This window comes from Alosa pseudoharengus, unplaced genomic scaffold (assembly GCF_046254945.1).
Source record: "Alosa pseudoharengus isolate Yale_2024_CS ecotype anadromous, Long Island Sound unplaced genomic scaffold, YU_APseudo_1.1 YU_APseudo_1.1_scf_12, whole genome shotgun sequence".
In the NCBI taxonomy this organism is placed as follows: domain Eukaryota; kingdom Metazoa; phylum Chordata; class Actinopteri; order Clupeiformes; family Clupeidae; genus Alosa; species Alosa pseudoharengus.
In genome coordinates this window covers 11,452,629-11,464,295 of record NW_027468587.1, presented here as the reverse complement: position 1 = coordinate 11,464,295, position 11,667 = coordinate 11,452,629, and the positions used below count along the sequence as shown (strand labels likewise).

The window sequence follows — 11,667 nt, the reverse complement described above, 5'->3', positions numbered from 1 at the left end:
CAAAAAAAATGTTGAAATATTTTCATTTAACCAATAAAGGCTGAAAACATGTAGGCTACATGCAACCCAGCAGAGGACTATTATATTGGCAAAAAACACCATTCAGACATTGTATTCTGCACAGTCTCTACACGTGGAGCGGTAATGTGTCTACTGTAAATCATTCAAATCAAGTGTGAAAGTCATTAGGCTGGAAGCGCTAATGTGTCTATTAAGCTCATTAGCCTGCTTTCAATAGGCCTACTGTACAGCCTGAGAGGGAGAACATAGCCTACTGTAGAGTAAACAATCAGTTTACTTACTTAAATCCAGTTTTCTATCCCTATCTCCATAATATGCTTATAGAAAGACAAAGTAGGGAAAGTGCTTCAGAGAAAACGTGTTTATTGAAATAATTAACATTCTACTGTCTACATTTAAAGCACATTGAATCCCTGGGAAGATCTGTGTGTTGTGCGGAGTAATTCGTTTATATTCTTGATGCAGTCCTTCATGTCACTCCTCCCCATAGCAGGAAATTTCGTTGCAGTGTTGAGACCACAAAGTTTTTCACATTCTGCGGCTGTGCTCGTTGCCCTTCGATCCATTCCAGTTGGTGGTTTTGCTCCAGGCTTTATAAACTCCCTGCTCCTGCTTCCATTTTACATTGACTTGACTTTTTTTTTTTAATTGAATTTTTGCTACGTTCTCCTAATGTGCCTTTTGCCCGAAAAAAAGAATGTTATCAGCAGAATGCATTCACGCTTCAATCAAGAATCGAACTTTGGTCGCCTGCATTGTACTCGCCTGTTCTGCTACTGTTTGCGTGTTTTCATGAGTGTGTGTGCGTGTGCATGCCTTATGTACAGTCACTAAATGTACACATATATTAATATATTGTATGATCCCCTCATGAACGGAATTCCACGAAATGTCATATTGCAGTGGAGCGCTCGTCCACACTGGTGTTGCGGGACACGGAGTAGACGGAGCCGCTGGCCGTGCTGAAGTAGGCCTTGAGGGAGCTGCACCTGAGGCAGGGGCTCTTGCTGAGTAGTCGGAGCAGATGCCGCCTGAACTTCTCGCCCACAAACACGTAGAGCAGGGGGTTCAGGCAGCAGTGGGTGTAGGCCATCACCTCGGTGATCTGGAGACTCAGGAACAGGGCGTTGCTGGACTCACAGTCCTTGAAGTAGCCTATAACGTGCAGCCCCCAGAAGAAGTTTGTGACGTTGTAGGGCGTCCAGCAAAACAGGAAGGCCACCATCACCACCATGACGAGCCGCACCGCCTGGCGCTTGGCTGAGCGGCTGTGCAGGAGCGTCAGCAGGATTCGGCTGTAGCAGAAGATCAGCATGGTCAGTGGGATCACAAAGCCCAGGACGTTCATCTTGAAGATGGCCCCGGCGCGCAGGCCACTTTTGTCCTCGTAGTCTCGGCCGCAGACATTTTTGGCCGTCGCGTTGCTATTGGATAATTTCACTGCCAGCACTTCTGGGAACGATGAAAAGATGGCGGTGATCCAGACGACGATGCTGGCGAGGATCCCGTAAGAGCGCGTGCGGACCTGCAGGGCGTAGATGGCGTGTACGACCGCCAGGTACCGGTCCACACCCATGAGGGCGATGAAGTAGATGCCGCTGTAGTAGCCCACGTAATACACACTGAGCACCAGCTTGCACATGGCATCGCCGAACACCCACTTGTCTCGGGCCTGGTGCGCCAGGAAGGGCAGTGAGCTGACCAGCAGGAGGTCGGCCAGCGCCAGGTTGAGGAGGCACACGTCCGTCATGCTCCGCAGGCGCACCCCCATACTAATGACCCACACCACCAGGCCATTTCCCAGCAGCCCCAACACAAAGTATATGGAATAGAGCGCAGGAAGGAAGCTGGCCGAGTGACGGGTGTAATTGCATACCCCAGTGTCTTCGTCATCTATTGTGTAATCCTCGTATTCCACTGTGGTGGATATTTTTAGAGCAGACCTGAGGGGAACAGGAGTACAATAAGCACACTTGTCAACAACTAAAACAAACAAAACTTCTGAAAGGAGTTATGTGCAGTTTCTTTTAGTTTAAAATATTTAGTTCAATAACCTAGAGTAACAGAATGTAAAGAATCAACCATTTTAATGTAATGTCAAAAACACCTATATGCTCTGTGTGCTGTCCAGATATCCAGTGAAATTAGTATGCAAACCATCTAGCACCAGGCCAGCGTTCTTATTATACCACCTTGCACCATGTGATGTGCTGTGTTGAATACAATGCAAGTCAATGGATGAGGGCTGTGTGGCTTCGTTCAAGACAACTCGAATCCTACAGAATTCCACTATTCCACACTTCTTTAAAAGTAACACAATGTAGGAATTCCCCCTTTTCGTGAATTTTCCACGTGCTGAGTATTGATTTAGTAACGGGGTGACCATTCATCTAAAACTGACGAAAATGGCCATGCTCTTGCCCACAAAAACATCACATATAATGCAATAACAGTCAATCTGGGTATGCATCAGCAATTTCAGAGAAACCAGCCTCCATATTATCAATTAGTATAGCATTACAATGAGTTTGAATGAATTTGATATCTTAAAGTAAAAAAAAATGTGTTGCTTTAAGATCAAGACTTCTGTTTCTTCAGTATGACATTTCTACACAAACACATGGCCCTTGATGTGGCCAGGTGAAAGATGTACTTTGTATCCATGTATCTCTTCAAATGTTCAAATAGGAAATACCCAAATGACTGATACATTAATATTTTCATTGAGCAGGATTCATTATTTTAATTTAATTTATTTTCATGTAATGATTGAGGAAAGTATAAAAGTGTGTAATTGACTAATCCACATTTTCAAGGCTAGAACTGCAGAACAGACAGAGGCAAACATGCACTGCTGAAAGAAGAATGTGTTGACCTTTAAATATCTGTTGAGATATTTAAGAGATCACCTTATAAGACATGCGTTGATCAGATGTATAGATGCTTGAGGATAGTAAGTGGTCGATGCCACTGGTCTTACCTGTATGTGTGAGTGGAGAAAGCACTGACTGTGCTAGTCAGCAGACTTTGAAGCCCATCATGAGTGGCACTGCTTATGTTATTCATTATTACTCGAATACATAGACCTGCAGTAATGCAATACAACAATATAACCATTATAACCAAAAGATAGTCAACGTGATAAAGAGTTAAAAGTGCACTCTGGGGTCAACCTAAGGATCTGACTAAAGAAACTTGGTTACATTGCTAAAAAAAACACTTCCTTGTGAATATAACAAATGTAGAATATTTCAATGCTGAATAAATAAACAAATGTGCATGGAGTTGAATTATACTTACACTCTAGTCGTACTTGCTGTAGAGTTCTGGTGGGGTTTTGGTGGTTGATGTTGCTGTGAACAGGAAATATACTGGGCTAAGGATGTGGGAGAGGGTAGAGAGGGCTTGGCCTAATTAACTTAATGTTCCACACTCCTGTTTGAGGGTTTAATGAAAGATCTAATGCAATGAACTGTAAAGCATACAAATCTACATATCAAATCTAAAAAATGGTTAAGACGTTATCATTACATATCATAGCAAAGCCAGCAAGCAACTTGATGTCAACATGACATCACCACAATGAAATTGCTTATTTCTGCAAATCGCGTCTTTCCTGTTAACTTAACAAGAAAAACCGTGGAGCTGATCATGAACCAAAATCAACATCACACACTGCAACCAAGCTACAAAGCTTACAAATGATGGATCTCATTGTCCAGACTTCGATGGTCCGTGGTTTCCACATGGCAGGACATAAAACATTTTTTTTAAACTCATCATTTATCATAGATCAGTATGGTCAATGCAGTAGGTTCATAGACAGTGTTGGGGAGTAACGGAATACATGTACCGGCGTTACGTATTCAGAATAGGCTACAAATTATGAGTAACTGTATTCCGTTAGTTACAATTTAAATAGTTGGTATTTAGAATACAGTTACATTGTTGAAATCAATGGATTACATGACGATACTTCTGTTTCATAAGTTTATTCACTCTCTAAATAAATTAAGGCAACTCCATTTCCCAGAAGCTCCTGAAAGCAATCTATGTCTAAATTGTTTCCATGTTTAAATCCAAGCCCCGCCATCTTGCACTAGCCTCACATTGCACCCATCAAAACGCAGCCATCGCGCAATATGGTCGGAGACCCTGAAATGACTGTTTGCACAGCAAATTAGGAGTAAAGTAAGTGGAGGTAACTCCTGTTCCTCACTGATCGTGGTTCCTGATGTCTGTTCAAAGGATATTTTCCCAAGTATTAATAGCTCAGGCTACCTCGGCCAGTCGGTTACACAGTTTGCTAATCAATAACCAAAGCCTAGTTCACGTGTTGATTTAGACCTACAATAAAACCCATCACTAAAATAGGCACTGCATTCTAAGGGCTTAAATTGATCATAACAAAATGTACAGACTGTAAAGTTTGCTCTGCCCCAAAACGCCCCACACAAGGATGGCAGGACAGGTACCAGGGCACAGGCTTGTAGTAGTAGAATTTGACTTGTCCCAATGGGGATATTTGTGTTGCAACACACACACACAATCCAGTTACTGTAAGTACAATAAATACATTGTATAAAGAGTTTAAAATACAAATACAAACGAGTGATTGTATCTGTTGGGGGGGGGGGGATGCTGAAGCCACCCTAAGATGATCAAAAGCCCCCCTAAAAATATTGTAATAATATGCGTCTAAATTCACATCCATTATTCTCTGTTGAATTACTCACGGAGTACTTATCTCACATAAATAACATATCAAACGCAGAACCGGAGCTTTCCAATGATTTTACCGGCCAGGTGCTGTGATAAACGGTTGGCGCGAAAATTAAAGTTGGACGTACATGAAATTTCATCATATTTCCATTCTGGCCACAGCGCTTCGTCCATCTCCACCCATTAGCCTACTCGTGGTGGTATTTCTCATTAACGCAGAGAGAGAAAAGGCAGTGAGTAATTTCTCAATCTGTAGGCCTACATCCTCTTTTAGAATTTCATGGGATTCTGCAGCGATGGCTTGAGAGGATTATTGTGCAAGTTAAGTTCTGTAATCAGGTTTCACTTCACTTGTGCCATGTGTAAGAATTGAGGTAAAAATATCCAAAAAAAAAAATGAGCTACACGCATCAAAAGAATGAGAAGAAACTAAATGTAATCCCAGAGGAATTACAATAGTGGATGGAAAGCTGCTTGGTTAATGTTGGTGGGGAGATTCCTGAAAAAAAAAAAAACATTGAATCAATTAATGTTTGATTTCATACAAACCCTTGTACCAAAAAACCTTGTGTCAGGCATTCTTGAGATATATCACTCAAGGTGGGTTTGACCTTGACATTTGACTTCATCATTGAGTCCATACAAATGTTACACTAAATTTGAAGCATGTGTGTCAAGCCGTTCTGAAGTTGTGACACAAGCACGAAAGCAATGTTGAAATTCTAACTACAGATCAACAGGATTTCAATGGTATTTCCACTAAAACGAATATTGAAACAATGCTAAAATTACAACCAAACTAAAGATCAACGTGATTTCAATTGATATTAAACCTCAGTAATAGTAGCCTAGAAATCTAGATGCACCCTAGCGGCAGCAAATGCTAGTCTAGCAACTCTCCGTTGGCTTGTGAGCTCGAAAAATTAAACTTCTATCAGGCCAATCATATCGTGTATAGAGTCGTTAGGCAGGCTTAACATAATGATTGATGGCAGAGTTGCAACGGTTTGGCTTGAATTCCCTGCTACTTGAAAACAAACTAGATGTACCGCAGAGCGGTACAAAATATGACCGCCGCCCAGTCCAGCACATTTTTTCCGCAAAAATAAATCACGCTGAAAGGCCTATATGATTCTAACTGTCTCACTAAATTGCATTATCCACACTCAATTCTCACTGGTATCTGCTAGACAACAAGTACCAAAACATGATTAGTTCATAGATTTCACATGTAAAATTCATTTTATACAACCCCACCTCCATCTTGCCTGTACATAATTCTGAGAAATTCTTGAATTGTGTGCATGTGTGCATGTACATGTTTATGTTATGCGTGTGTGTGTGTGTGTGTGTGTGTGTGTGTGTGTGTGTGTGTGCGTGCTTGTGTGTATGCCTGCGTATGTGCCTGTGCATGCAAGCGTACATATGTCTACTGTGTGAGTATGTGTCATACGTATGATTACTGTGAATGTATGTGTGTGTGTGTATCTGTTTGTGCACATGTGTGCACATGAAATGGGTTAACATGACCCCTGGAGGCAAACATACGGAAAAAAATGGTCATCCTAGGCCCTACAGTTCTCAAGATATTCACAGAGAACTGTGTCTGCCCTACCCTCCTTTCGGGGGGTCCAGTCCAGCGGGGGGGCTACAGATCAAAACGAAAAATTACGGTTCCATGCTATCCATGTGGGGGTACATGCCCACCAAGTTTTGTGTACCCCGGTCTTTCAGTGTCCCGGGAATCCTTGTTGGTGTACATCACTAAATGTACACATAAATTATTTTATTGTAAGGCCCCCCATGAACGAAAGTACACAAAACTTGGCATGCATTCGGAGGGTGTCATAATGATCCTACACTTTTAATTTCGTGCAGTTTTGACCTTGTCAGCCAGAGATATTGTGATGAAAACACCTAATTTTTTGCTTTTTAATTTTTAACTAGGTGGCGCTATACATGAAATAAGTGGTAATGGGATGGGTTGACATGCCCCGTTAAGACCAACATACATAAAAAAGGTGGACCTCCTAGGCCCTACGGTTATCGAGATATTCACAGAAAACTGTCTCCGGCCACCTACAGGCCAGTTGGTGTATAGTAACATAAATTAATTTATTGTGTAGCCCCCCATGAACGGAATTCCACGAAACTTGGCGTGCATACAGAGGGTGTCATAATGATCCTACACTTCCAATTTTGTACAGTTTTGACTTTGTTAGGTCACAGATACCTTCAATTACAACACCTCATTTTTACTTTTTTGTGTTTAACTAGGTGGCGCTATACATGAAATGAGTGGTTATGGAATGGGTTGACATGGCCCCTTGAGATCAACATACAAAAAAAAATGGTCCTCCTAAACCCTATGGTTTTCGAGATATTCACAGAAAACTGTGTCTGCCCTTCGCTGCGCGGTGGTCATAATAAAATAATGTTGCTGTTGGCGAACAGTGTGACACTAGTTAAGCTTTTATTAAGTTTGAACTAGCCAACTAGCTCCGCTTGGAACGCATGGGACTCATAGCGCTGTCCTATTGCGTGCAGAGGGAATTTGAAAGACAACCGATTATCCCGCCCCTCGGACTGAGCACTGCGAACGGTGAGTGCCCAGACCATACATTTTAATGGGAAATTCATATCCTGCTTTATCTACAGCCAGGATAAATTTGGCTAGGCCTAGGTATGTCTTGTTTAGGCTACACAAGCTTGCATAAATAACCATTGACAACTTGTTATCAGTTAAGCAAGTGCATTTATTCACTCTTCATCTAGAAATTAATGTGTACTGTTTTTTCCTGCCATCCATAGCATCCATAGCAGTTGCAGTCAGCCTGATCCTCCAGTAGCAGAGTGAAACGGCACCTAACAGAAATAGAAGGGAGGGAAAAGAGACAGCTAAGCCTACAATCAAGTCATTTTACGCCACAACCTACCACTCATACAAACGTAGTTCAAAACGAAGGCTAAGTTTCAGCCAGTGATTGTTTGCCATTTCCCTCATCAGGCCAGCTATCGCTACGAAAGGCGGCTGGCTGGCAATTTGAGTGTGAAGTGCTTAGCTAACTTACCGCCTCCACTGCACACAACCGTGAACCTAGAAACATTCCCGAGGTCTAGCTAACGTAATATAACTTACCTAAAAAAAAATATATAACTTACCTACTGAATCCTCGGTTATCGCTTAATCAAGTTATGAACTTACTCGGCGTAATACCAATATTATCAAACTAGCTAGAGTTAAACTTAACGTCCTCTCTAGACGTAGCATCTACGAGTATGTTGCTAAGCTACAAGTTTGAAGCTAATGCCAGCTTGCTTGCTTACTTGATTAGCCGAGTCGTTTTAAACAGTCGACTTCACACACTCCATTCAAATAAAAAACACAAATTAATTGTAACTTACATTGGGTGTGGTAGGAAAACGTCCGTTTCGTCGTTGTTTGTTGGACGAACCAGACAACAAGAACGTAAACTTTCTTTAAGAGGATGCTTGACAGCACAGCAGTGCCTGTAGGAATCAATGACGCAAGGAGAACGCTACTGCGCATGCGCACAAGTTAATTACGGGATGTGTAGTTTTAGGGAGCGCCAGATTGTATGCATTAGAAGCTGAGACAGTTGGATTCACAAGTGACAACTGTGCTAGTGTTCTGATTAGCCCGGGAACTACTCTGGGAGCTTAACGAGCGCAGCTGGCTTTAGGCCATTATGACATCACAGCCATTCAAGTCTATGGGGGGGAAATGAGCTTTTTAACATTTGTAATCCCATATTTCTCAAAAAGTATAAACTTTTAAAAAAATCTGAAATAATAACTCTCTTGCCCCACTCCAGACCTTCAGAACGATTATTTCAACATGTCTGTACGTTAAGCGGTTAGAGTCGCATTCACTCTAGGTAAAAAGAAAAGGTTATAAGAAGAAGCCAGGAGATTTCAAGATAGTGGATTCCATCCACTATAATAAGGGTGATGATGTTATTAAAAAATGACAAGGTATAGTGCTGCAGAGATATCAACCTGAATTAGCATGCTAAATTACTAGCCACAGCCCGACAGGTGTATACTCTTTGGTTCAAGTACGGCCACAAGCAGTGCGAGTTAATCGTGTATTGCAGTTTGGCTGGCGGTTATGTTGCCCGCATTCCGAAACTGGTATTATGACACCTGTCGGGCTGTGGCTAGTAATTTAGCATGCTAATTCAGGTTGATATCTCTGCAGCAATGTGTATGCTCAGCATTGCCTTTAAGAGCACAGCTCCTTAAATTTGTAAGGCTCTTATTTGTCAGCAAGTTCCATGGCCATGTCACATCATTAACGTTTTATAGGAAAAGTTTATGCTACACATACAGTGTTGATGTGACAATGTCCAAAGCTGATTTATATCATTGTATGATGAACAAATTGTGCCTCTTTCTTACTTTTAAAACATTTAATGGTGCGTTATGGATGTGACGTTATGGATGTTACATAATGTTAATTTACAAGAGTGGCGACTTTATTTGACCTCAAAGCCAATAAATGTCTCTTCCAGTTTCAACACATTTCACCTTAGTGTTTACAATTGACATTTCAGAGATTATTAGGCTGATCAAAACCACAGGAAGGCCTAAGCGTTAGCAAAACAAAACATAATATTAAAATACCTCCAGTGATTGATAAAGCCTATTTTCAAGTGGCCTAATAATAAAAATCTGAGTTATATCTTCCCGTAATTGTCATACTGTTATTGTACAGTAACTGGATTATTGTGTTAGCTGGTGAGGATGGCTGACTTTGCAGCTGGAGTTAACCTAACAACCTCTTTCTGTTGCAGATGTGCAGTCTGCCTTTCACGTCTGTTTAACAGTTTATTTTGAAATGTGACGCTTTACTATTTACAAAGATTTACAACACGATGTGCCAGCATTTGAAGTGTCAGATCCTCTGTAGCTACAGTAATACCCACAGAGTAACATGAGTAACGCCAGCAACATTCTAGATGTACCACATAGCGGTACAAAACATGACCGCCGCTCAGTCCTGCACATTCTCTCCACAAAAATAAATCACGCTTGTCCATTTGTCTCCATCTCCTACTCTTGCAACTCATGTGCATGTAAATGAGTGTGTGCATATGTGAGTTTACTTTTGTGTATAAGAGTGTGTATGTGTGTGCATTCGTTTTTGTGGGTGTTCATGTGTGTGTGCTTGTGCATGTGTGTGTGTGTGTGTCTGTGTGTTTGCCTGTCTGTATGTGTACACTACAGTGGTGAGAATAAGTATTTGAACCCATGCTAAAGTTGACTAAAAAGAGGAATATAAAATAATCTTATTTCATGGATCCATGCTCATTGAGTTTAATGCAAATCAAACTGAAAAACACACCATGCCAATCTCTAGGTATGGTGAAGGGTATGTGATGATGTGGGGCTATTTTAATTCCAAAGGCCAAGGGAACTTTATCAGGATGCATAGTATCCTGTATCCATGAAATAAGTGGCCTTTAAAAATAAAAAATCTGCCTGCTTCTATGGGAATTTAACATAGGGGTCAAATACTTATTGCCCCTGTAATTTAAGGAAGAACATTTATTTATTTAGGATACATTCTTCTTCAATTTCTAACAGATGATTTTATATTCCTCTTTTTAGTCAACTTTAGCATGGCTAATAGCTTCAGTTCATTTAGGTCAACTTACTGTTTGAGGCTCGAGAAGAACCACCAGGACGGGAGCCTCCTCTGTGGTTCCTGGGTGAGGCAGAGGGGCTCCTTATGGACTGGCCTGTGACAAGAGTGAGAGACAGGGAACATGTTGGGGTCGTGTGTTAGACAGAAAGTGGTGAAAGTGGACAGAAAGTAGATGGTACTTTTTTCTTGAGTTCAATTCGGTTAACTTACTCCTTGGAGATGAAGGTGCTATCCTGCCACGACTCACTTCCATCATCTGTCAGCAATGATTGGAGGGGGAGGGGCTCCTCTGAGGATGGGCTGTGACAAAGTGAGAGACAGGGAACATGTTGAATTGAGTCATTCATCCACACATTTCTTGTTTTAGTAAACTTACTATATGGTGAATCTAGAGTGGGGGTATCACCCAAAGAGGCCTGCAGCCTCAGACTGGTTTCTTACACTGGGTGTCTCTGTAACAAATATAAATGATTATGCCAAAACATGTTGAACTCTCTCCCTGCTAACTGATTTGGATTTCTTTTGACATTCTTAACTAGTCCACTTGACTTACCATTAGTCATCTTTGGTGGCTTGCTGAGCAGTCCTATGCTTTTGGCTACATAGAGACAGAGAAAGTGTCGCAAACAATATTTGTTTGGCAAAGAACTATTTAAGACTTTTTACATTAAACAACCCTGGCGATGTGCAAAAACAAAGAAATGTAAGAAAGGTGCACAGACTCACTTTTTTGGGGTCTGGGTTCTTCATCTGATAGTTCTGGTTCTAATGAATTACAACAAAAGTTAATTGACATTCCAGGAATACAAATGTTTCAACATTTGGAATGTGATGGATTACATACAGCTTACATACAGGTTAATGTTATTTAATGCAGCATCCCAGATAGCAAAATCAGATTGGCAGATAGCGGATCGCTGGTGGTATACCGCCGGCAGGCTTGGGTAGTAACTGATTACAAGTAATCTGGAATACGTAATCAGATTACAAAAACAAGTAACTATAATCAGACCAGATTACATAAGAAAAATGTGTAATCAGATTATAGTTACATTGTCGAAGATTACTTGATTAAATTTTGTTTATGTGTTTCAATCCATTTTTTACAGTCTATGGTTTCAATACATACAGGGATGGGCAACGATACATCAGGACGTGGCTTATTTTGAAATAAAATACCAATTACCCTCTTTTTAAATGTATCAAAATAAACTACTGTATTTTTGTATTTTGTAAAACTCTAAATCAGCTTT

At 41.0% G+C, this 11,667-nt stretch overlaps 1 protein-coding gene across 1 annotated transcript; it reads right to left on the bottom strand.

Moving 5' to 3' along the window:
* Positions 1-367: 367 nt before the first annotated feature.
* On the bottom strand, positions 368-3,376 carry LOC143118338 (C-C chemokine receptor type 4-like). The gene is made up of 3 exons (XM_076279410.1): positions 3,322-3,376; positions 3,002-3,107; positions 368-1,964 (listed from the first exon to the last, which is right to left on the bottom strand). The coding sequence occupies exons 2-3, from the start codon at positions 3,085-3,087 to the stop codon at positions 914-916; spliced, it is 1,137 nt and encodes a 378-aa protein (XP_076135525.1). The 5' UTR covers positions 3,088-3,107; positions 3,322-3,376; the 3' UTR covers positions 368-913.
* Positions 3,377-11,667: the final 8,291 nt, after the last annotated feature.

Bases quoted from the DNA above. Each gene is read 5' to 3' on its own strand.
- LOC143118338 (XM_076279410.1), bottom strand. From the start codon at position 3,087: ATGAATAACATAAGCAGTGCCACTCATGATGGGCTTCAAAGTCTGCTG. The intron at 1,965-3,001 runs GTAAGACCAGTG...TGTTCCCCTCAG, and splicing joins TTCTCCACTCACACATACAG to GTCTGCTCTAAAAATATCCA.